The following is a 27,020-nucleotide window of genomic DNA, read 5'->3' as shown; positions in this document are numbered from 1 at the left end:
TTGAGGTCAGCACATAACCATAATAGGAAACTGAACCCAACTGTTCCTGTCAGACGCTCAGTCTCCATGTCATCCATGATACTGAGGTTGTCTCTCAAGAAGGAGCAGAACACCAGTGGAACGTGGTGGAAATATTCCAGATATACACATTCTCCAGCATAGAATGACTCGCCATGGCATCTATTCACATACGTACTGTCACATTTGACATGACAGCCAAACACATATCGCTTGCTTTAAGTGAGCAATAAATAACATTCAAAATTGTTATTTCCAGATCTATATCCTCTGATACCACTGTATGCTCGTTGCCCCAGCAAGTCTGTTCCATAGAACCCACCTCCCATCTTCTGAGGCATAGATTCCTGAATGACTTGCATCCTGTGTGATGTACACTCCTCCATGATGCCCATAACACTGAACCATCTCGAAAGGAACTTTGAGTCTGAGTGCTTCCCGTGGTGTCCATGGCAAGGCCTCCTGCCTTTTCCACCTACGTTACTTGTAAACTTGTGTTTAAAACTCATGTGACCTGTTGGCTTCCCAACAAACCCACCTGCAGTGTTTACATGACTCAGCCTTTAAGATGAAGATTGTGCTGCTGTCAATAACTCTGTGGATCTGTTCCTTGCTTACACCTCAGTGTCATTACCTGAACAAAGCTGCCTCAGATCCTCATGGACCGTTTCCCTGCTAGTGATGACCCTGTGTGCTCCCTCATACATTATGTCTGCTTTATTAATGCACTTCACTTAAATTCTCTCGACAACTCTGACATTGTCGGATTAATATGTTCCTTTTTTGTTTGTACACAGCCTAGTCCAGAGTTCATGGTGCTTGTAGACTCACTGATGTCTCAAATATTCTAACCCTATCGTGTGCACTTTACCTGCCTGACATATCATTATGCTCCTCTTTTTTGGGATCTTCTTCAGGTATCTCAGTGATGTCATTCATCATAAAGAACAACTCTACACAGGGAGAATGGTTGAGTCTGCTCGTACTTCTTGAGCTTCCTCGCATATCCAGTTCCTGCCACATTTACTACACAGCTCCTACTCTGAGAAACTGTTCTCTAGTTTCACCACACTGGATCTCTCTCTCTCTCTCTCTCTCTCTCTCTCTCTCTCTCCAGCTGCATACATAGCAGCAACATTCTTAACTCAACACCAGTGTCATGTCTGTGGTATCTTTGGTGTTGCCGCAAGTACTATCACTCAGACTAGACAGGGCTAACAACAGGATATCTATAATTGAAGGCAGCCATTCTGAAACTAAACAGAGATGTCTGGTATGACAATGCATCAAGCTTATACCATGTGGTACACTCAGTTCTTAAAGGTACTGTCACACTCATACAAACTACAATGAAGGCATTTAAAGACAAAGATGAGGAAATTAGAATGGAGACTTTGCTTAACCGTTATTCAGCAATCACAGCAATAATGGGTGAATGAGACAATGAGAGTTTTTGGATAATCTCAAGTTTATAGAGAGTCGTTGATGGTTGTTGACCAGGAGCACATCACAATGGGTAAGTCCAGACATAAAGAAGACGTGAATGAAAATTCAGCAACAGACCAGCTGAGGCAGAGGCAGAGTTGGACAGTATTATGAAGGTAGAAATAAGTGGTCTTAATGATGGCACAGACAGGTGTGTGTGTGTGTGTGTGTGTGTGTGTGTGTGTGTGTGTGTGTGTGTGTGTGTGTGTGTGTGTGTGTGTGTGTGTGTGTGTGTGTGTGTGTGTGTGTGTGTGTGTGTGTGTGTGTGTGTGTGTGTGTGTGGCTCAGTTCAAGGTCAAACATGCCACCAAAGTTGCAATTGTTCTGATTCAATATCAGATAATTGCTGCGGAGTGGTTTACAGTCAATGGCTAGGAAACTGAGCTTCTGACAGGATCTGCATCATACTTGGAGGAACTTTCTGTTCGTCTGGACATTGGACAAGCAATGACATTTTAGATTTAACAGAGGGATCAAGGGAACTGGTGGTGCAGGTAAGCTGGGTGCCATCACTGTATATGCAGAAACTGATGGTGTATTTATAGATGCTGCTGCTGAAGGACAGCACGTAGATGAGAAATTTAACACAGCCACGAATACAACCTTGGGTTTCATCAGGCTAACTTTGTTGCAGAAAATTAGTGGCCATTGAGTCTCCAAATACTTCCAACATTTCATTAGTAACCAAGGCAACAGTCAATTTCTTAAAGTAACCAAGAGGACTGATGAGAACAGGGCGATGGATGTTATTTATATGGACTTTAGCAAGAACTTGACAAGGTCCCACATGGATGGCTGGTCTGGAAGGTTAGATCGCATGGGATCCAGGGAGAGCTGGCTAAGAGGATACATAGTTGGCTTGATGTTAGGAAGCAGACGGTGATGGCGGAAGGTTGTTTTTCGGACTAGAGGCCTGTGATGAGTGGTGTGCCACAGGGATCGGTGCTGGGCCCATTGTTGTTCATCATCTATATGAATGACTTGGATGAGAATGTACAAGGCATGATTAGTAAGTTTGCAGATGACATTAAAATAGGTGGTATCATCGACAGTGAAGAAGGTTATCAAAAATTACAAAGGAATCTTGATCAGCTAGGTAAGTGGGCCTAGGAATGGCAAATAGTGTTCAATTCAGATAAGTGAGAGATGTTGCATTTTGGAAAGTCAAACCAGGGTAGGACTTTCACAGTGAATGGTAGGACCCTGGTGAGTGTTGTAGAACAGAGGGACGTAGGAGTACCAGTACATAGTTCCCTGAAAGTGATGTCACAGGTAGACAGGGTGGTGAAAAAGGCGTTTGGCACACTGACCTTCATCAGTGAGGGCATTAAGTATAGGAGATGGAACATTATTTTGCAGTTGTACAAAACAGCACCTGGATTATTGTGTACAGTTTTGGTTACTCTGTCATAGGAAAGAAGTCATTAAGCTGGAAAGAGTGCAAAGAAAATTTACAAGAATATTGCCAGGACCAGGGGCCTGAGTTATAGTGAGAGGTTGGGCAGGTTAGGACTTTATTCTTTCGAGTATAAGAGATAGAGGAATAACCTTAAAGAGGTTTATAAAATCATGAGGGGCATAGAGTGAATGCATACAGGGAAAGGGGATCAGAAAAAGAGTGAATGCATACAGGGAAAGGGGATCAGAAACTAGAGGGGCAGAGATTTAATGTGAAAGGGGAAAGATTTAAAAGGGGTCTGAGGGGCAACTTCTTCATGCAGAGGATGGTCAGTATATGGAATGAGCTGCCAAAGGAAGTCATTGAAGCAGGTACAATAACAACATTTAAAAGACACTTGGATAGGTACATGGATAGGAAAGGTTTAGAGGGATATGGGCCAAACATGGACAAGTGGGATGAGCTTAGATGGCCACCTTGGTTGGCATGGGCCGAAGGGGCTCTTTCCGTGCTGTATTACTCTATAACCCAGATAAACAATGGAGTTTGAAGCTTAGGATCTGTGGATATTATTGCAACTGCTTTTAGAGAGTCCTCAATCAAGCAATCATAATCTCACTTGGATACATGTACTTTTCATGTTAATTTTCTAGTATAGGAGATCCTATCCACCTGTGTTTAGGGTAACAGGATATGTTCTGGAAGATTGGCATTTCTTTTTATTCTACCGTAAATTCAGGGAAATAAAGCACAAAGTAAAAAGGTTCAGTAAAATAAGGTTCAGGCACAAAGTAAAAAGTGCAAGTCTGACTAGGGTGACTCCATCAAAGTATTGTTCAGGTTCCTGGTAATATTCAGCAGGCCAGGCAACATTTGTGGAGAGAGGAACAGAGTTATCATTTCAGGTTGATGACCTACCATCAGAACTAGAAAACACTGGAGATCAAATAGTGTAAGATGCAGGAAAAAGGAGAGGAGGGAATGATAGGAAAGCTCTGCGGGAGGATGGAAGGCAGAAGAGAATAAACGACAAGAAGTATTAGAGTAGAAGGAGTATCATTAAGACAAGGGAACACAAGGTCATTCTGGTAGACATGTAAATGCAGAATAATTATCTAAAGCTACAAGAGGAAAAGTAGTGTGGATGCCACAATTCTAAAATAAAAGTGCTAGAAATGCTGAATATATTACATGATCATAAATTTGTGTCCATTCAATTATATTATTTCTGTTCAGAAAATGAGGTGCTATCCCTCCATCTTGCATTTAACTTGTTGCAACAGTCTAGGAGGCCAAGGACAGAGGGGAAATGAAAGTAACAGCTGCCTGGAAGTTCAGGATCACAATTGCAGATTGAGTGAAGGTGTTCCTCAATGTAGTCCTCCAATCTACAATTGATCCCTTCAATGTGGAGACAACATTGTCGGCAGTGAATACACTATACTAAATAGAAAGTGCAAGTAAATCACTGCTTCATGTTGAGTATTTGGTGAGGTAGGAGGTAAAATGAAAGGTATTGCATCTTCTCCAATTGCATGAGAAGGTGCAGAAAAAAGAGAAAGTGGGTGTTATTTATGGATTGCAGCCAGCTGGTTGGGATCTTATTTAGAACTTAAAAGAGCTTTTGCATAGCATGGAAGCACCTGTGAATTCCAGTTTTTTTTTCACTGGGTATATTTACCTCTTCCAGATCTCCCATCCAAATTTCTGAGTTGCTTTGATCACATAATAACCTAAATATTGTATATGTAAATCATACTCCCAACTGCCTTATCTTCACTGTCCTCTACAACACTGAGCCCCTCAGCCCCTTTTCAGAGGAAGTACTAATTAACCAATGTTTCAGGATTAATATCTAAAAATGAAGCAGTTAAAAGTTCCTGTTATCATAAATATGAAAGTAATTCTCATAGGTTATCATCTGTCCCTAAACCCACTGTATTAATTCACATGCACTATTTCATCTACATTCATTCCCTTTCCATCTACATAATTGGTTCTCAAATTAATGTCCTGTTTATGGGCCTGACATTCACAAAACCAATAAATTATATTCTATTGTTAAACACCCAGTTTTGAAATATATGGCACTCAGCTTGATAGAAATCCATCTTGTTTGTGAGTACCTTCCAACAATATTTACTTCCATTCCCTACACAGTTTAATTGCTACTCCATAGTTTTGATTCCAAAGTGAATGAATCAAGGGGTATATCTACAATCTTCAAAAGAGATACTCTTCATTTGCACAAGTAAACCTGATCATCCCAGCAGGCCCACTAATAATTGAATAAACTGAAAGCATAAACTTTGCAAAAGACTAATATATGTTTAGCTGTAATATTGGGGTACTCAGAGTGTTGCTTTTGTGTCATTGGTAACTCAGAGTGAATTTATACTTAGATATCATTTATAAAGTGTTTTAATGGATGTTTTTGTTTTACATAACCAGTTTGAAAGACAAGAGATTAATAAAAAATTAAGGCATGATATCTTTCTTCAAAAGAATTATGGTACAAAAAAGTTTATTAGGTAACACATTTGTAAACATTTGAGGTAAAGTAACATTTACATCAATTTGCTCTTACAGAATAGAATACATAGGCACTTCTTTAAAGACGACACTTAGAACAGCTTTGTTGCTTTCGCTCCAAATCATTAAATGTCCCTGACTGCCCAGCAAGTTCTTTACCTCTAGTGAGAGCTGATATTTGATAAGTAATAGGTTTCATGGGTTGGCTGTTAACAAAATAGCATGGTATGAAGCAACAGATATTGAAGAAACCTAATTAGTTTAATTCAAATTCCATGTATAAAGTGATTTCTCTCACTTAATATTGTCTTTTGGTCAAGTTTATGACTAATTACCAACTACTATAGCCCCCATTGTCACGGTTATCTATTACAAGGTAAACTATTCTGTGGCTATAGCTATGCATTTTTTATAATTAGTAAAAATCAGGTGTATTGTACACTGTACTGTCTTTTTCTTAGGAGCTCTAATTTTGTATTAAGACATTTAATTTTGGATTTGATGCATAAGGGCAGGCCCATTTTCTTAGAATTTACTGTCTAATAATGTAAACTTTTTTTGCTGAGATGTGCAATTTTTGATAATGTAAACTTTCAGGAACCAAAACATAGTTACAAAGATAGCACACATTGTACAAGAAAATGAATGGAAAAAAAACAACGCATTAAAAAAATACACCTACAAACTGATTCCTTGATTTGTTCATTATCAATAGGGTTTCAGTAATTAATATATCAAGCTAGAAACTTAAATCAACCCTGGGAAAACATTAAAGTAAGCCTCTGATTTCTTAATTCAAGGAATACATAATTTTTGCTTGTATTTAGTTGGCCAGTTATCTAATATATTCATCAAAGCTAGAGCCACTTGTTTAAAATTATCTAAGAAATAATTTTATTGATAATAGCAGATTTTTTTGTTTCAGTGCATTTTTTTGGTATAGTTAAACACAGGGCTACAAATAAACTTGTTCTAAAATGAAATAGGGAACCTCAGGCAAGAAACTATACTTTGAAAACAGTTCCTGCACAAAAAAAGCCAATTGGAGCAAATAAGCATTTCTTGATTTAAAAGATATGAACATTTTAGTAAAATTTGTTTCCATCAACCAATGTGACTCAGAAGATGAAACCTAGACAACTTCCAATACATAGCAATGTTTCCATACATACCTAATTTTATTCCTAAGTATTTTCACCTTTTACTAAAATGTTTATGTCTAAAAAAGATTTAGCATGGGGAGTCTTTGCAACTTTGTGTCAGATGATTTGCAAGTTTCTACTGAAAATATCCGTAAGCAACCAGTACTTTAACACTTTATTTTCCTGATATTAGCCAAGATTATGTATCCTGGGAAACACAGTAAAAATAAATGCCAAAGCAACAAAATGCAACTCACTTTCCCTATGGTTCCACCTCCCTACTCCCAATTCCCCACCCAACAATAATAAGTTTGAGACTAAACTACCATGCTCTAACTCTGGAGTATTAGTAATATTTTCTTCTCTGCCTGGAAGGGTTACAGCAGTGAGTAGAGTACAATTATTTAGAATTTCCAAATCTAATTATGTTAAAAGGTAGTGTGTGCACAGATGTCATGTTCTTGAAGAAACACTGGGACCATTTCAATTTCATGATAAACAACCTAAAAACTTTTTTCTTTAAAATGTAACAATGTTATTCTATGAACGTTTTTTTTACTGCAAACCATACTTTTACTTCTTGGTGGTTCCACCCGTCTTCTCCTTTAATGTGGCAGAGTCCTAAACTTGTCAGAGCAGTATTGTATCTACTAAAACACACAAACATGCCCTCACACATAAATAAACTGCAGTGCATACCCCTTTAATTTATAATTGGTTTGAGCATGTTGCCCTGCTTTGGTGCTTTTATGAATAAAAGGCATTCAAAATTCATGTTCTGTCCATGTACCTCAAAACATGCATTCAATCCTTCTACTTTAGTTTGCCACCACAGACGTTGTAATTTGAAGTTTGCTCGGCTAAGTGAACAGTGGAGATGGATGAAAATCAAGAAGTTAAATATTGTAACCCTGTGGTAGGACTAAATTGTGTATGTGTCATGTATGAAGCATTCTGTGATCTTAAGTTCAGATTTAGAGACTTTACCCGCCGTATCAGTTTACAGATAACTGCTTACAATCACAGAGTGCATATATCTAACATGAGCACATTCAGTGAGTTGAATAAGACATTTAAGGAGTTGTGTTTCTCCAGCTTACTGTAGACGTCTTACCTTGCCATGAAATGATTAACATATTAAAAAAGTACAGTTCTTAAGTCAACATGTGGTGGTGGGTTTGGTAAAATGAGCTTTTAGAGGTGCAATTAATGATCATGCATCAATTATAATTACAACATGCTAAATCAGGCTTCAGTCCAACATGATGGGAATATGGAGCATTTTCGTCCTGCGGACTTCTGTGATCTACGAATTAATTTGTCTGGATTTTCTTTCCCATTTATTAAAAGTGATAAAATAGAGCATGTATAAATGTTAAGGCTAATAGGTGTGTAACCCAATTTTAACAAAATAACCGTCATCTCTGTGCAAGCCACAACTCCCAGCGCGCATTGCAATCCCCAGCATTCCAATGCGTATTGCTTCTCCCGCCCACCCAACTTTGCATTAAAACCTTGCACTGCTTTCGGAGAGGAAAGGGCAAAAGCCGGCGCTAAACTGCTAGATCATCCGATCTAGCCCTGGCGCTGCTCGCCTTGCTGGCCCGGCTCAGGCGGCGCGTGTCGGTGCCGGGCGGCTCGTGCATCTCCACCGTGGTGGTCAGGTGACCGTTGCCGCGCGCCGCCTCGCCCGTGGTTCCGCTGTCCTCATTGGTCGGCGTGGGGGGCGCGGGCTCCGCCTGAGCGTCGGCGGCGCCGGGCTTGAAGTCGCGGGTGTGCTCGGTGGCGAAGTTGGCCCAGTTCTGCTCGGCCGCCAGCTTGTTGTTGTACACCACGCACGGCGGCCTGTCCTCGGGCAGCGGCGCCATTTTGAACTCGGCGGGCGGGGCCCCCGGGTAGGGCTGGGGTCCCTCCGTCGTGTCAGGGAAGTAGGGGTAGGTGAAACTGCTTGGGACAGTCCTGGTGAGCGGCGTTATGGGCTCGGGCTTGTGCTCGAGGTCAGGGGGGTGCCGGTTGGTCACTCCCTGCCGCAGCTTCTTCCAGCCGAGGTGATAGATTTCCATTAGATTCAATAAAAGGGACACGCAAGCCACCACAAGCATAAATAGGATGAAGATAGTCTTTTCTGTTGGCCGCGAGATGAAGCAGTCCACGGTGTTGGGACATGGCCATCTATCGCACCTATACAGAGGTCTAAGCTCAAAGCCATACAAGATATACTGACCTACAATAAATCCAATTTCAAACATCGCCTTGAAAATTATATTGAAAACATAAGTGCGTAAAAGGGCACCTCGGATTCGGATTTTACCATGTTCATCCCTAAAGGGAAGCTTGCCCTTTTTGCCATTTTGAAGCAGTAGTTCTTTGTCTCCTTGACTCTTGCTTTTCCTGAGCTCCTCCTCCCTCTCTTTCCGTTTATCTTCCATCCGCACTATGTGCAGTACATGGCCCAGGTAAATCAAGGTGGGCGTGGAGACAAAGATGATCTGCAGAACCCAGAATCGTATGTGAGAGATGGGGAAAGCCTTGTCATAGCAAACGTTCTCGCAACCGGGCTGTTGGGTGTTGCAGGTGAAATCGGATTGCTCATCCCCCCAGACCTCCTCAGCCGCAGCACCCAGCACCAGGATCCGGAAGATGAAGAGCACAGTCAACCAGACCTTGCCTACCACAGTCGAGTGTTCCTGTGCATTCTCCAAAAGCCTTCCCAGAAAACTCCAGTCACCCATTGTTTTAAGCCTCTACCCTAGAAAAGCAATCCATATAACAAAGGACCATTAGATACAAAGCAAAAAAGCCAAAAATATCAATGGAATTGGATATTCGGTCTTGAAAATTCACCAATAGAGCTATGTGGTTTCGTTAAAAAGAACTTTATGCATGAAATACAAGCAATCACAGCTACGAGAGCAATGAGAATTGCAGAGTTGGAAATCAATTCCATTAAAATGTGCATAAGATTTTGCATTTAACCAATTATATATTGCACATATTTGTCAAATGAATGGCAGTAATTCCTATTGGAATTCGCAAGACCTTTATAAGATGTATGTTTTAGTGTATCACCACTTGCAAAACTCTGCCTGAAGTCTGAAATGAATACTGTATTTCATCCACAGCTCGGATGTGATATATGCAGCTCTAAAGCGCAGAAACTGAATACATACATAATAAACAACAGGTAAAGCTGCAAGATCTTCATTTAGGAGTTGTGACCAAACATTTTGTTGGTTATAAGTGCTGAAGCGATGTTACAACATATTGTAAATATCATTTTTGAATATAGATGTCTTACCGAAATAGAAACCCACTGGGAAAGTGGATAAAGAAAAGGTCGGAGTTAGTAATACTGCATAGAATTGCAGAATTCAGATTGTCTGCACAGATCAGATATATGTAGGTATTTATACAAGAAGCAAACACACACAACAAAAGTCGTAAGTCTATCTGCCGCACATTTTCATGTTCAAGGCAGGGAAATACATTACAATGGGTACCTCAGGAATGCCTCTGATATTGCGCAACATCTACAGAAGAAATTCAGTAGTCTGAACGACAGGGCTGGATATCGATAAAATGAATACTGCAGACGATTTGACTCAGTACTTCTATTTCTTCCATCTTTGAATCTTGGTAATACGAAAAATCACATATTTATACTGATTGCGCCTACTAAGGAACTTATCATTTGGGATAAATTTATCTCAGTGAAATGTTACCATACGGACCAATTGCTGATTCACATTATTCACCACGATAATACCATTAATTTATATTTTTGATCCTTAGAACCATTCGCAGACTAACATGATGATTGTGTGTTAGCAGAAGAATAATCGGACTGAGTTTACACAATCCTTTTAAGTTTACTGTATCTGATAGATCTATTTCAAAATAACGAACCAGACATGTATCTTTTGTTAATTTATTCGAAAGTGGCGTATCAATTCCTAATGAATGTACTTCGGGACTGGCCTTTTAACACAATGGGCACGTTCACATCTTGTTAGAATGTAGCTGTTATTGGTGTTGGTTATTTAAACAAATTATGTTAACTCAATTTTACACCCCTTTGCACCAGTTCTGAAATAATCTATCTTTCCATTTTCCTATTAATATGTTACTATTTGACTTATCTCCTTTGCTCCAACGTAATGCTTATTTGCATAGAATTTTAAAGTCATCCTAGGCATTCTAGTATAGATTTCGTTGACTTATGCACTTGCTCGTGGAATAAAATTACAGGATTTAAAAAAAAATGCAAATGCAACAGATTAATGTAAATTAGCAGATTATGGAGTAAACAACAAAAAGTTATAATTTCAGACTCGTTTTACTTAAAACCGTTCTGTGGTAATCATTGTATGTTAAGTGGCCATTATGGCAAAGAGGATGGCATTACAAGTGTAACCTTACCAGACTGAATTCGCCCAGCATCACATACTAAATTCAAATAGGTTAAATCCGCACCAGTGATTCAGTCTGGCAGATACTATATTTTCAAAAAAAGCCACAAGGAAATGACATGAATTGAATCAGTATAAATTGTTGATAAATATCTAAACCGATTACACCAGTTAAATACTATGCATTACTGATAATCAAATTACGGAAGCATCATGTTTTGGCTGTGTACGGAGGGTCACTTCAGACCGTGTATCTATCAATCTCTTCACAATCTTTATAAAAGTAGGTATTTAAAGCGGCTGTTTTTGTAACTAACACGGTTTTGGAAACAACTTTGGAATTTCCACTGGATTTTGCAACTTGTTAAATTCCTTCCAAACATGCTCCCACAAAACCTTTGTATTTTGATACACAGTAAACCAGCTCACTGTGAGGAATTTCTCATTTTTTTAATATTGAATCTTTTTATTCATTGGCAACTAGTAACTTTAAATCGCTCTTAGATTTAACTAAATTAGTACTGGTCTAATATCATTAGATTGAATTATGATATCAGTATTCAAGCTATATTATAGCAAATAAAATCATATAGTTTATTCATTGTGTGGAGTTCGGCAGTCTAAATCTCTTTGTTGCCTGTATACCAGCCACCAAATTAGGAAATATAAAGCTTATCATGATGGCAATTCAGCCGACTAATGGTTACCTTCTATAGGTGCTTACATCATCAGAAAACACAATGCTGAACAAGGAAAAAATAGCTTATTCAGCTTCGTGGGGAATCAGCAGGTGCCCAGTACAAAAGAATATTTATTTTACTCGTGTAATTATTTCTCCCACTTTGTTATATTTTTGCTTCAGTTTACTTGCACTCATTTCATGGAAAGGGACATCAAATTATGCGATTTGATAGCCATAAGGCTATTATTTAAATGAAATATTAATGACCTTTCTGATTACAAGGTTAATTTCTGACAAATTTTAAATGGAATAGGAAATTTAAAATCAGCTTCCGAACGGCAACTTGTAAATTGCCTCCGTTTCCAAAGTTTTGTCAGTCATCTGGGTTTCTGGGTTTGCAGAATAGTTTTGTGTTTCCAGAAAAAGAAACTAAATGTAATGCAGGTGATTATTATTTCGCTATTGGTAAAATTTATTTTAATCTCTGCAAATGATCCTGGCTTTCTCTTCAGGTTCTGCACGAAAACCATAACTCTTATTTTAAAAAAGGACGAAATTACACACCATCTCTTTATTTGAGAAGATATGGTTTTGTATTTGCCATATCAAATGTTTAGGAAGGCTAGTAAAAATATTTTTCTTTCTGAAAGTATCTTCGAAGTTGATTTGAAACTATTGGAATAAAAATAATTTAAAGACCTGCGCAGAATCCAGTTTTATTTCAGATCCGTTTTAGCTCATTTCAATCATGTCAACTTTTGACTGAACTGTAGGATTTGCGTTTTAGAATAAAAGCGCAGCATGTGGTTTCATCGGGAAAGTGCCAGATCTGTAGAGTCAGCGAAGAAGCTTTCACACACCGCTCCTTTACTATAATGTTGCACCCAAATCGCTCACGTGCAACTTTTTCTTAAAATCTTTCAACCTAGACATAAAACTCGTTTATTATGATAAAATAGAAAATCTCACGCCACCTACCCTAACTCCAGTGCCACCACTTATATACCCGCCACCCCCACCAACTCGTCAAAAAAAAACTGGATGCGAAAAGACTCCCGTCTCAAAATATTGGCGATTATACCATACCTCAGGCTGGACATGACAAAACCAGCTAGCTACTAAACACATCCGGCTGTCATAGATGCCATTTTTGAGTGCGCTGGGGACATGAAGCAGACTTGTCTAGGTAACCCTCCCTTTCCCAGCTTACCCAACACTTCTGACCGCTGTCAGCCAGCCTATTCAAGCACAATCGCTTTCTTCACACATAGATCTCCGAGCCAGTCTTGCGAGGGGGAGAAAAAGTGATTCAGAAGTCCATTAAACCTGCACACTGGATCGCACGAAGTTCCTGCTCACCCCCAGCCATCGCCGCTGTCACATTGTGTGAGAATGCATGGATGAACCTCGCTTGTCACCAGATGGAGGGCAATGCCACGCCCCCACCCACTAAAAAAACTCATCACTTCAGTAGAAGACTCACTGGGTGCCTCTGCAAACTTCCCTTGTCTGTTTTAAAACAACCGAACCAAACATTTATAAACTTTCGTTGTAAATACTTTTGTCCAGAAACGATCAGTTTAGGGAATGAGACCATGAGTTGTTTTGCATGCCGCCTCTTGTAACGCTGTAAAAGATGTTCGCGTTTAAACTTTATCTCGTTCACTTTTAATTTTAAAAATATGGTACTCCAGTGGAGAGCGCAAGTGATTTATTTTTAATTACAGTGTTTAGCCATTTGGAATTTGCTTAAATAATCACGGATACATGCTGCCTACTTGTGTACACAGCAGGTGAAAAATTGGACCAAATTAGCTTTTTAAAAAAGCCGTTTGATAACGTTTAGTGCAATTAAGAATTTATAAAATGTGTCATTTGTTCCAAATATCAGCCTATGGTTACCTGTCATCTTTGTTTCAGTAACTTTCTTCAAACTATCAAAACTTATAATCGAAAAAAATAGATAAAATGTAATCGAAAAATATTACATCAAAACGCAATGCTCTCCTTCAAAGAGGAGCAAATATTATAGCATGCTCTAAGATTATTTCTCAGTATTGCTATAAGTGTAGTTCCATTTTACACTTTATCCATACAATATACTGTGCGCTTTACATAATTCAAGAGGCATAAAAATTGTTACGGATCACGATTTGCTCATTTTCTTGATCCGTGTCCAGGTGAATAATTGTAATCAAGGTATTTTCTTTAGATTCTTGCTGTCAAAAGCTAACAGAATTGTACCGTCTGGATTATCATGTGCATTGTGTGATCGAAGGGAGGCAATGTAATTTTATCGTGTTATCATTTGGATAGGGTGATATCTGTGTTCTCAAGTCTTACCTGACCAAACTGCCTCATGGCTCAGTGGCTGAATCAATTACCTAGTGTGGAGCTGAAATACTCAGAACAATGTTTTCAGCTTTGATCCCGAGGCTCTGCTGAATTAACTGATTGACTGATATGGTGGGTAGGAAGATATGGTTAGGACAAATATCACTTTGCTAATAAAAATCAGAAAATCTACTCTATTAAACAAAAGCTTCAGTGTTACTCTCATTTGTTAAAATAGCCTATAATGTCTCACTATCCAGACTCACATGAATGAGAATACTTGGATAAGGACCAGTGAACATCTGGATATAAAGCATCATGGAATACTTTGAAGTGAAAGTAACAATTTCATTTAGTTTTCTTTTAGTGTAGGTCTGTGTTTCATCATGTTCACCTTAAATAATCACAATATGCAATTATAAGGCATTTTTTATTATAGAAAAATGTAGACACAGCTAGCAATGATGACAGGGAGAAGGAATAGACAGGATGGTGAAATCAGGAATGGAGAATGGCTGTGCAACTGTGTAGAGCCAAAGAAAGATGGCAGTCAAAAATAACAAACATAAAGCTTTAAAACAGAAAGAACTTTGGATTTGTGTGGGGAGGTCCTGAAACCAGTTGGTTTATTGAATTTCCTGCCTAGTGCCAGACATCATAAGAACAGTGAGATTTTGGTTAAACTGAAGTTTCGTGGAAAACAGGAGGCAAGAAGCCAATGAAAAAAAAGCATCCAGAAGTTGAATCCAATGGTAAAAGAAGGTATGAATGAGAGTTACAGTTGTGGATTGGCCATGGTCAAAGGAGACAAATCATTAAAGGAGACTAAAGCCCTCTAGTGATGGAATTGAGCTCCCACAGGGCAAGAAGATATGAAGAGTTTTATCCAAGACAGCACCTGAAAATTTGGGTGGAACTGATTATTTGCATACATAGTTTATGATGAGGCCATTAGGTGATAGCTTCAAGGATAAAACATTTAGCTTGAATTCATGACATTCAAAATTGGCAACAAACAAGCAACAGAGTAATTGGAATTGGCAGAACTGAGTATTATAAGTATATATTTGTGACTGGACATCATGTACGAGCATAAAACTGTCAATCAGGCAGCATGGAGGTAATGAAGAAGGGTGGAGGACTGAGCCTCACCAAATTTACAGGTGATGGTTGGGGTGGGGGGGGGGGTGGAAATGCAAGTCATTGAGATGACTGGGCAGCCACAGAGTTGGAGAAAAGATGGGGGTACCAGGATAATTCTATGATTGAACAGCGTAATGTAATCCAAGAAAGAAGAAAACGTTAACATAGTTGTAATGTGAGAAAATTGTTCATGTAAATGATAGGCTGTTTTAGTGCTTGAAGCTGTGCAGAAGTCCATTTCAAGGTATACAGAGAATTGAGGGAGTGGACTAGGGTCTGAGTTCACATCATATTCAAGAACTTGAGGGAAAGTTTGGAGGTAGGATGGTGGAATTGTCAGAGCAGTGACTTTTTTAAAAAAAAACTAAACTGTTGAAGAAGAGAAACAGGGATAATCCCAGTAACTATAGACCGGTGAGTATCATGTCAGTGGTAGGGAAGTTACTGGAGAGGATCTTTAGGGATAGGATTTATGAGCATTTGGAAAACCAAAGCGTAATTAGGGACAGTCAGCATGGCTTTGTGCAGGGCAAGTCACGCCTTACTAACTTGATTGAGTTTTTTTGATGAGGTGATGAGGGTGATTGATGAAGGTGGAGCTGTGGATGTTGTCTACATGGATTTTGATAAGGCATTTGACAAAGTCCCTCATGGGAGGCTCACCCAGAAGATTAAGATGCATGGGATCCACAGTGAATTAGCTGTTTGGATTCAGAACTGGCTTGCCCGTAGAAGACAGAGGGTAATGGTCTAGGGGACTTATTCTAGCTGGAGGTCTATGACTAGTGGTGTTCCTCAGAGATCCATACTGGGACTTCTGCTCTCTGGAGCGGCAGAGGCTGAGGGGAGATCTGATGTGGCTACACAAGTTGATAGGGCAGTAAAGGCGGCGTATGGCATGCTTGCCTTCATTAGTCAAGACATTGAGTTCAAGAGTCAAAAAGTTATGCTGCAGCTTTATAAAATTTTAGTTATGCAGTATCTGAAGTATTGCATTCAGTTCTGGTCACCCTATTATAGGATGGATGTTGAGGCTTTGGAGAGGATGCAGAAGGGTTTAACCAAGATGCTGCCTGGATTAGAGGGCACATGACATGGGGATAGGTTGGACAAACTTGGCTTGTTCTCTCTGGAGCAGCAGAGACTGAGGGGAGATCTGATAGAGGTTTATAAGATTATGAGAGGCATAGATAGACAGCCAGCACCTTTTTCCCAGGGTTGAAATGTCTAATACCAGAGGGCATGCATTTAAGGTGATAAGATACGCAGGGCAATTTTTTGTTTGTTTACACAGAGTGGTGGATGCCTAGAATGCACTGACTAGAGTGGTGGAGGTAAATACAATAGGGGCATTCAAGAAGCTCTTAGGTAGGCACATGAATGCGAGGGAAATGGTAGGATATGGACATTGTGTCGGCAAGAGGGATTAGTTTAGTTGGGCATTTTATTACTAATGTAATTGGTTCAGCAGAACATTGTGGGCTAAAGGACCTGTTCCTGTGCTGTACTTGTGTTTAGGCTCCAGTCTAACCTTGCTCTGAGGTCTTCTCACAGTATTTTGCGCAGGCTAAGTGCTTCTGGTGTTGCCAAATCTTATAAAATACCATGTGATACTGCAGAGTACACATCTCCAGAGGGCAGCAAGTGGTGGAGAAGTTAGTGTTGTCACCTTACAGCTCCAGGGATCTAAGCTTTGATTGCTGGTGTGTGGAATTTATCTGCATGGATTTCCTTTGGTTGCTCTAGTTTCTTCCTATGTCAAAAAGATAGGCCAGTAGGTTAATTGACTACTATGATTTAGCCCATGTTGTAGGTTAATGGGAAAAAATAAAAGATGGTTAATGTATATGAGTGAAAGAGAATTTGGGGGTGGAAAGAATATGCAAGTTAGGAGAAAATGGACTAATGTGTTTGCTCCTCTGGGAGGCAGCATGGAGTAGATGGGATCTCCTGTATAGTTACAAGATGAAAAGATGGTATAAGGAATGATTGACTTTTTTGACATTTATATAAAGGCTTTATGATTTCTTAAGAAATCACTGAATTCCACTTGTGTGGAGCCTCCACCATGTGCACCTTCTGTAATTGAACTATGTGACCACTTGACCAGATTAAGCTTGATGGAGGATGAATGTATCCTTCTGTGACACATTTGCTATGAAGACAATCTCATTACCAGATATACAAAGACTAATTTTAATTGCAATTCTTAGGTGAAACAGATTGAGATATCTAAAATTAGATATGTTGCAGAAGGTACTACCCACTATGAGCAAATTTCATTACTTGCTGTTAATATTAAAGCCAATCATTAAAGTACTAAAAGTGCTTAATAGTACTTTCTTAAAAAAATGACATGTCAATACCTAGCATGATGGAATCACCTCTCCAGCATCTCTTCTGCACCACTAAAATATGCATTTAGTGTTATTGAAATAAATCTTGCCGAGAGAACAGGGCCACTAATAAATGCTGATGAATCTAGAAACTGTATAGGGTAAACAAAGCAACCACTTTTTGCAGAATATTGCTGATAATTTTGGTCAGTAGACTCTTGGAATACATCCTTCCTTTGTTTACTATTCAAGCCAGTGGCCCAGATAAACAATGATTTTTACAAAAGCAAAACACTGCATGCTAGAAATCTGAACAGAGAAGGAAATAACCATCACAAATGGAAATATTTAGACAGATTATGTTTTAAGGTGTAGAGAGATGGAAGGGCAAGTGAGAATACAAGGGAAGGTGTAGGTTTGGGTGAAAGGATGGAGTGATTAAATAACAGGCTGATGCATGGTAAATGAAGGTGGTGATATGGAACAAAAGTGAGTAGTAAATGCAAAATAATCTGAAATTAAGGACTATGGAATCAATGCAGGAAATCTGAATACCAGAAACACTTGATAGACTTAAAACTAAATTCCATCTCAAGTCCAGAAAGAAGTAATGTGACCAAATGAAAGGCTATTGCTCACTTGCATTGAACTTCATTGGGGTATGTGGGGAACAAGATGGAAATTTAGTTACAGACAAGCAGCTTCAGTTTATCCTCATGGACTGGAATACAGTCACTGTTTGGCTATCTTATTGCAGAGAAGACCAGTGAGCAACAGGTGCATCATTCAGAATTGGATGCATGTGTAAATCACCAGGGATATTGCATTTAGGCCTCTAGATGAAGGAAAAGGTGGTAAAGTGACAATCTACATCAGTTTCTATAGCAGGTTAGCCTGAGGGCTGTGCATATCTTTCTTGACCAGCAACCCACTAGACCTATCCATGGCCACCCTCAAATTTGGCTTATACTCACTTCCTCCAAATGAAAACAGCAATGGCAACCAGTTTGCTTAATTTTGTGGAACATTGTTCATGTGACGACCTCTCCTCTCCCTTTCCCTATCTTCCCTAATTCTATTTCAGAAGAGGTTTGGAACCAACCTCCACCAAAGACTAGCAGCACAGCTGCTGCCTTTTCACTCCAACAGCCCTGCTTCAATCTTAACCTGCAGTGGTATCTATCTGGAGTTTGCATGTTCTCTTCAGACCTATGCAAGTTTCCTCAGGGGACTCTGGCTTGTTTGCATATCTTAAAGATGTGGGCTAGAAGGTTAATTCATCACTAAATTGATCCTAGTGTGTAGGTGGGTGGTAGATTCTGAGACAAATTGATGGCAATGCAAGGAAATTTAAAGTGGGATTAGTGCAAGTGGGTGTTTGAAGATTGATGTAGACCTACAGACTTGAAGGGCCCATTTCTACTCTATGGTTTTATGACTCATGGACTACATTTCTCACCCTTCTTCCTACAAGGAACTAATCCCATTTTCTCCAAATCAGTCTTGTCTGGATCATATCTTCCATAATATTGTCTCACATCTTTCCTCAACTGTGCATTCTCCTTCCTATGGGGCATTCCATTTTCCACTTCTACTCTTGCTCCTCTTCCCATCCAGAATCAGTGGGGCTCCCTTGACACTTCCCACCCTAACTTAATGAATCATGCTCCAGAATTTCTGATACCTTCAATGTGCAACTACCAGGCACACTTCTTATCTCCAGTGCTAGTAAACCTTTTAGGGGGACAGAATTGTACAGTGCACTTGATGTGGTCTCAATAGCACATACAATTTAAAAATAATTTCCATTTTAAAAACTTAGGCCCCCTAGAATTGATAGCCAAGAACCAGTCCACTAGTTACATCTTTCCAGTATGAAGACCCATTTATTCCAACTTCTGACGATCAAGTCAATCCCATTAACACTTCTCCAATACTACAAGTTACTATGCACCAGCCACATGACACTGATAGCCACTGGATAGGAGAAAAGTTGGAGGGGAAACTTGTTTGGTGGAAGTGATCAATATACCCCAGAGAGCCAGTTTGGACACATGTTCCTGCAACACCTCTTACATTGAGCAAATTCAAGGTGGGCATTCATTTATGTTCTACTTTAAATTGGAGATTTTGCAGATAACCAAAGGCAAACCACTTAGAACATGTATTGAATACTGCAAAATTTTCCAGAACTTCAATTATGGGTCTACCTTGCATCCACAGGTAGAACCTCAGCTATCACTTTGCAAATAAATGCTCCATCCCTCAAAAATATTTACCTTTTCTGTCCAACATCTAGACAGTATGACCAATTTGATTAAAATACTTAAGGTGCAGGGATATACTCAGTAGGTCAAGAGCAGTGCATGTAGATTGTCAACCTCATATCCAAGTTCAGACATGGGGAAAAAAGTTTTGATCAAGCATTAGTAAAAGCAGGAGTTAAAGTGTTTAATGCCTTCCCATTACTGCCCCTCTGCACCCCCATTTTGCATTCACATCCTTTGACTCCCACTTACTGGAGTGGGAGTTTGCATTTCTCCTCCCAGCTTCTCTTTTGCCAGTTCTGGACATTGTTCACTACAGAGGTGCTGCCTGGCTTAACTTCAGATTTGTTACAGCAATGAACCCAGGAATCTAATACATTACACAATGTTAGAAAGCAGATTAAAGAATATGCCACACTACCCTTCAATTTGCCAGTCAATCTCACAAGACCTTTCAAAGCCTTGAGTGACCTGTGCATTCAAAGGACCCTTAATTGCACTCAGACGACTGATTATTCCCTCTCCCACTTTCACTCAAGGATGCATCACCTTTCTCAACTACACATTTCTAACATTTAGAAATGGGCAACTGTTCTTTCATTCCAATCAGGCATCTTCAACATGAGTGCCAGTCAAAATCTAATGCCTAGGCACTTCCCCTCAATTCCACCCAATAAAAAGGCCACTCACCTGACATTGCATCAAGTTTTTAACCCATTACTGTGTTCTCCCAAGTAGTTTAATGAGCAGTCAACATCAATTAAGATTCATTCTGGTTTTCAAATCCTTCCAAGGTCCAGTCCTTGTGAAGTAGGCATTGAATTCAAGCCTTTAGATATTGAAGCTTGATTGCTTGCAGGTGACTGCCATTTAGCTGCCAAGGCTCCAAGCTTTAGAACCATAAAACAATACAGCACAATACAGGCCCTTCAGCCCACCATGTTGTGCTGATCTTTAAACCACACCTAAGACTATCTAACCCCTTCCTCCCACATATCCCCATATTTTAAGTTTCTCCATATGCTTATCTAACAATCTCTTGAACTTGACCAATGTATCAGCATCCACCTCCACCCCAGGCAGCACATCCCATGCACCAACCACTCTGGGTGAAAAGCCTTCCTGATATCTCCCTTGAACTTCTTACCCATTACTTTAAAGCTATGCCCTCTTGTATTGAGCATTGGTGCCCTGGGGAAGAGGTCTGGTTGTCCACTATCTATTCCTCTTAATATTATGTATACCTCTATCATGTCTCCCCTCATTCTCCTCTCCAAAGAGTAAAGCCCTAGCTCCCTTAGTCTCTCCTCATAATCCATACTCTCCAATCCAGGCAGCATCCTGATAAATCTCCTCTGCACCCTTCCCAATGCTTCCACATCCTTCCCATAATGAGGCAACCAGAACGGGACACAGTACTCAAGTGTCATCTAACCAGAGTTTTGTAGGGCTGCATCATTACCTCATGGCTCTTAATCCCACAATTTATGAAAGCTAACATCCCATAAGCTTTCTTAACTACCCTATCCACCTGTGAGGCAACTTTCAGGGATCTGTGGATATGGACTGCCAGATCCCTCTGCTCCTCCACACTACCCAGAATCCTCCCATTAACCTTGTACTCCACCTTGGAGTTTGTCCTTCCAAAGTGTACCACCTCACATTTCTCTGGATTGAACTCTATCTGCCACTTCTCAGCTCAGCTCTGCATCCTATCAATATCCCTCTGCAAGCTTTGCCAGTCCTCCACACTATCCACAACACTAACTTTTGTTGTCTGCAAACTTCTACCCCCTCATCCAAGTCATTAATAAATATCACGAAAAGTAGAGGTCCCAGAACAAATCTTTGTGGGACACCACTAGTCACAGCCCTCTAATCCAAATGCACTCCCTCCACCACAACCCCCTGCTTCTACAGGCAAGCCAATTCTGAATCCACATGGCCAAGCCTCCTTGGGTCCCATGCCCTCTGTCCTTCTGAAGCCTACCACATGGAACCTTGTCAAACACCTTACTAAAATCCATGTAGACCACATCTACTGCAGTTTAGAGAACATTAGAATTCTAATCATTTGTCCATGATTGGGAGTCAAATTGTTAACACTCCAATGAAATGTCAGACAGGTGTGAGATGTTGCATTATGGCAAGTTAAATGAGTACTTACAGTAAATGACAAGACCTTAGATGGTTGTAGAATAGGCACCCAAGGGGTACAGGTACATAGTTCCTTGAGAGTGGTAGACAGGTAGTGAAGGCATTTGACATGCTTGCCTTCAGTAGTCAGAGCATTGAATCCAGGAGTTAGGATGCCATGTTACAACTATACAGGTTGGTGAGACCACACTTTGTTGGGAGTGTTGTGCAATTCTGGTCATAGACATGTGAAGGATGTTTAAACTCCAAAGGGTGGAAAAGATTTACAGATATTACTGGGACTGCAAGAGGAGGCTGAGGTTTTTCCTCACTCAAAGCAGAGGGAGGAACTGAGACAAAAAAGTCTGAGGGGCAGATTGCTGATCAGTCTTTCTACCCCCCCCACCCGTAGGGGAGTCTAAAAAACGAGGATAGATTCAAGGTGAGAAAGGAAACTTTTCCCACCAAGGGTAGTGGGGATATGGAACAAGCTCCCTTTCAGAGGAAGCTGTAGAGGTCAGTACAATACAATGTTTAAAAGGCATTTAGACAGGAGTATGGATAGGAAAGGTTCAGAAGGATGTGGGCCAAACTGGACCAGCTTGAATAGGTAACCTGGTTGGCATGGACAAGTTGGTCTGGAGGGCTGTTTCCATGCTGTACAACTTTGCTACAGAAGGTTATACAACTAGATGACAATTAAATCTAATTCCTAGCAAAATAGAAACAGAAGACCATTTTGTATTCAGCTCCAGACCCTTCCCATTCTACTACTGCTTTAGGCAAAAATTGCAAACACTAGTCTAATGTACAGTAGGCACACCATCACATCTACCCATTTTTGAAATGGTGCTCAGTTTGAGAGTATTCAATGTACCATTACCATAGAACAGGCCCGACCATGGGCAACATTTCCCATCTAATAATTTACTAATTTGGCATAAGGGAACAAGAACCCAGTGATATTGGAACTTACAAAACCATTCTGGTGCAATGAAGCAACTCCAATTGTATGTACTCCCGGGGGGGGGGGGGGGGGGGGGGGGGGGGGGGGGGGAAGCAAGTGATCATATTTAACAAAGACCAACTCCAAAGAATGATTACCAACACTCAACTCCTGTTCTATTCAACAGATTTGGTCCCAATACCATGACATTGGTATAGCTGGAACTGAGCAAAAGGTAGTTTTGAATTTTGTAATAGAGGTTATTGTACCTCTAATCAGTAGATGTACTGAAAATAAGCCAAAGACAATTGTTGGTTTAATTACTATGCTCATCTTGCCTCCAAATACATTGACCCACATTTCACTGCAATAGGTTAGTCATGAGAAGTGGTCATTTTCATCTTTCCATGGCCAAAGTCAGGCTTTTTGGTGTTTGTGGCTGGAGAGGCAGCACTATGAATCATTAACACGTTATCAGGAAGCCAAAGTGGTATCTCAATTGACCTGGGGCCAAGATGCAAATCCACAGATCAGTACACTTCCTTTTCTGGATAAGCCGTCAAGACCCTATTTAAATGCATGTTCTAGTTGGGAAGAAATACTTACAGAACAATTGTTAACAAATCTAGTTAGCATTTATGCAACTGTGCCCCAAGTAGGCTATCGCGATTTAAATATTCCTGATCCCGCGAATTAAGCAAAGGCAGATTTTTAGACCCAAATCAAATCTGCTACCCGTTAGGACTCGAGTAAAATCTAACTCGTTAGAAAACTATAACTATAACGGCCAGGAACTGTTGTCAGAATTGGCTCAATAATAGCATGCCCGACGGCAAACAGTTTAGAGTCCTGACCCCACTGAGTGGCGAGAAGTACTGCACTTGAAAGTCAAACCGAGGACATTCCGGTATCTAAATTTCCCTGCACGTCCTTGGTTTAAGCCCATGTTATTGAACAGCCTGCTTGACGTTTAACCCTCAGCCAATATTGCTCCTTTTTGCAACCCACTTCAGTTATTAGAGATCTGATTTGTATTTGAAAACAAATTCCCACCAAGCTCGGCAACAAAAGAGTGCAGAGTACGTAGACGTGAAGAATTTTATTGTTCAAAATCTAGATTCGCAAATTCCTAGGAGCGCGCCCCCCCTGGTGGCCGAGGACCTGATCGCAGCGTTTCAATGACTGACGGGCGCAGTTAACGTGAAACTTGATGCGGCATTGAACACTACAAAACGGCAACATAACCTACTTAGCGTGCTTCTTGGAGATATTGGTTACAGTTAATCCATTATCAGTCACAGATTAAGTTCTAGGGGCGAGGAAAAATCCGTAGTAAGATTGCCAGCTCCTGCCCATCACCGACTGTGCACGTTAATACTGGAATTGGGCGGAAATTGCAAGGCATCGCGAATACAACTTGTTAAACGTGCTCAAGTTAATACAAGTTGTGCGCTTAGAGCACCTTCCAGGCACTAAAAGCTGTTGTGTCAGCTGGAAATTAAAACCAAGGCGGTATCGAACTCTTGCAAGTGGAACATTAACCCTAGGTGCTTCGCTGTAAATTAGTCACTCAGTGCCGGGGCAGGTTTAATCGGTGCAATGAGTCCCTGAGGAAGATTTGCTAAGCCCCAACGCTGCTTGCTGGCGCTCGGCATTAATGGACAGCAGTTCGTTCATCTCGTTCTGTTGGTTCTCCTGCCTCCTAGACAGGTGGCGGGGGTGTTGCCGCACACAACACGCCTGCCTTGTGCAAGCCTTCACCATCAAATAAAACAATTCGGCTACATTTAAAAGCACGCAGACGCCGGAAACTACGATCATGAATATGGTGAACACCGTTTTCTCCGTTGGTCTGGAGATAAAACAGTCAACGGTGTTGGGACAGGGCCAGGAGTTGCACTTAACCAGGCGGGCCATCCGAAACCCACCGTACAGAAAATACAACATGTAAGTGAACACAGTTTCAAAGAGGATTCTGAAGAAGATGCTAGTAACATAGGTCCACCAAAAGGCACCGACGATCCGCATCTTCCGTTTCCTCAAGGCATCGACTTCTTCCCTTTTCAAGAAACCCTGCCGTTTCTCCAAGGACCTCTTCTCTCCGTGCTGCTTGTACGCAACGTGCAGGGAGACCAGAAGGGCAGGGGTGGAGATGAATATGAGCTGGAGGCACCACAGCCTGATGTGAGACATTGGGAAGAACTGATCGTAGCAAACGTTCTTGCAGCCAGGCTGCAGAGTGTTGCAGATGAAGTCCGACTGCTCGTCACCCCAAACGCTCTCCGCCGCCACTACTAGAATCATGATTCTGAAGACGAAGATCACCGTGAGCCATATTTTGCCGATGCTGGTGGAGTATCTGTTGACGCCTCCTAGGATAAGGTGCAGTTGTCCCCAGTTCATCTTCCGGCTTTAGTCAGGCCTACAAGGGAACAAAATGAAGATCCAAATTACAAGAACAGCGAAATCATATGCAGTTACATTTGTAATTCACCTTTAAACCTAAAGAGCCATATCCCCTTAAAAAAATTAGTCCAAGGATAGTTTCACCAACTTCTCTCTACACGCTGGAGATCTTCCCTGCTGGTAGAGTAGCTGAACTAAATTCACAGTACGGCCAGCCTTCACCCCCCAAGTTACTATCCGAGATGGAAATCGCATTAACATTTCTCTATATTTTAGATACATTCGATATTAAAATCTTAGACCTACAAGACAATTCTTCAGATATAACCGTCGAGATTTACAAGTCGGTGGATGGCGCCAGTCAACGAATGCTCCCCAGAGTGTGCATTCCGTGGGTCGGTTAATGAAACGTTTATAGAGTACACGGCCCAAACCACCAAGTGCCCACTTCAACGGGTTAGTTACTCGCCACGTTTGGTCAGAGAAAAAAAGTGTCCGGGAGCATTAACTGGCCACAGTATTTTGGAGTTAATCGACCCTGATTGAGACACTGCACAGGTAGAAAAACAATCCGTTCAGGTCAAAGTCCGCGAGAGTCTCAGAGGCGGCGGACTATTGTTCAGGGAAACAAACAGTCTAGTTTTATTTGCTCAAACCCCAAGCACTTAGGTCTGAGAAGGAAGTTTAGTTTCAAAAGTCACTCGTTTCTTGGGGACGCCAATTTACAAAATCCGGTGACTCCGCCAATTACCTCGAAAAGCAATTATCTTAAAAGTGCATCATTAACGCTCGCCATTCACAAGTTAATGGCCTTTTTAAAGAAGCTAATCGAATGTTATTAAAATGTAATCGAATGTATTAAAAGATCCAGCTATGTTTAAAGTTACCTTATTAAAGTAACCGATATGAATGATTGTCAATGCAAACTAGACTGAGAATTTAAGCGTTGTTACAAGCAACTAAAACGAAGTTGGTCATCAATTTGGAAATTCAAAACCGGAAAGTTACAGATCTCAGGAAGAATCAGCCCTAACTGCGCAACCCATGTTTAACTGCGAATTTCTCAGTCACTTCCCGTAGTTTAAGAAAATCAGATAAGGAATTTAAAAATCACAGATTTTTAAAAGGTATTTAGAAGCTTTAAGCGAGCATTATGCTATGTTGAATAAATTTAAAAGGCAATATGAAGTTGCTAAGAGTGAAGCGAAGATTGCCGGCTCAGATTCAGAAGGTACAGTCCCCTTCACCAATTGTGGAAGGACTTAGCACACTCCTGGTCTAACCTGACAGTTAATGCCGTTACCATTTCCCCCCCACCCCAACAAACAACTCACCGACTTCCTGTGGCAAAATAAGTGCTTACTCGCGAAATCCTGGAGTAAAACCGTAAATTGGTTTCGATACCCGCTTTATAGCCCTCCCTCCCCAAGAGCCTCCATCGCACACTCCTTCTGCCCACTCACCTGAATGACGCAACAGTGCGTGGGGATGAGCTTTTATAAGGCGAGCGGAGACTCCGGCACACATTTCAAGGAATCTGCGTATCACGTGGAGGCTGCGCGGCTGAAAACGCCAATTTAGTTGAGCCACTAAGCATAACATTGGCTCGACCCAGGCTCACCAAACGGAAGCAAACAAGATGGCAAATACCTGAAGTCCTTCACGTTTGAACTTTGCAATGTTTCTTCACCAATGCTGTTTGCCCTATTGAGTATTTCCAGTATTTCCTTTTTTTTTAAACAAATCTCCTTTCAATATAATAAGTAACCAATAGATGAAAGTAAA

General features: G+C 40.6%; 2 protein-coding genes across 4 annotated transcripts; both read right to left on the bottom strand.

Annotated features, from left to right (window-relative positions):
• Nucleotides 1–5,401: 5,401 nt before the first annotated feature.
• On the bottom strand, nt 5,402–13,083 carry gja3 (gap junction protein, alpha 3). Its single transcript, XM_052026357.1, has 2 exons — nt 12,878–13,083; nt 5,402–9,325 (listed from the first exon to the last, which is right to left on the bottom strand). Exon 2 carries the CDS (start codon nt 9,306–9,308, stop codon nt 8,130–8,132), a length of 1,179 nt encoding a protein of 392 aa, XP_051882317.1. The 5' UTR covers nt 9,309–9,325; nt 12,878–13,083; the 3' UTR covers nt 5,402–8,129.
• Nucleotides 13,084–23,703: 10,620 nt separating this feature from the next.
• Nucleotides 23,704–26,798, bottom strand: gjb8 (gap junction protein beta 8). 3 transcript variants are annotated; one of them, XM_052025916.1, is made up of 2 exons: nt 26,699–26,798; nt 23,704–25,251 (listed from the first exon to the last, which is right to left on the bottom strand). In XM_052025916.1, exon 2 carries the CDS (start codon nt 25,230–25,232, stop codon nt 24,417–24,419), a length of 816 nt encoding a protein of 271 aa, XP_051881876.1. In that variant the 5' UTR covers nt 25,233–25,251; nt 26,699–26,798; the 3' UTR covers nt 23,704–24,416. The 3 variants fall into 3 exon arrangements, with proteins under 3 accessions (XP_051881876.1, XP_051881875.1, XP_051881874.1); XM_052025915.1 differs by lacking the exon at nt 26,699–26,798 and adding an exon at nt 25,542–26,028; XM_052025914.1 differs by having other exon boundaries at nt 23,775–25,251; nt 26,570–26,704.
• Nucleotides 26,799–27,020: the final 222 nt, after the last annotated feature.

The sequence above is a fragment of the Pristis pectinata genome, chromosome 11 (assembly GCF_009764475.1).
Source record: "Pristis pectinata isolate sPriPec2 chromosome 11, sPriPec2.1.pri, whole genome shotgun sequence".
Taxonomy (NCBI): Eukaryota; Metazoa; Chordata; class Chondrichthyes; order Rhinopristiformes; family Pristidae; genus Pristis; species Pristis pectinata.
This window is presented reverse-complemented; position numbering and strand designations above follow the sequence as displayed.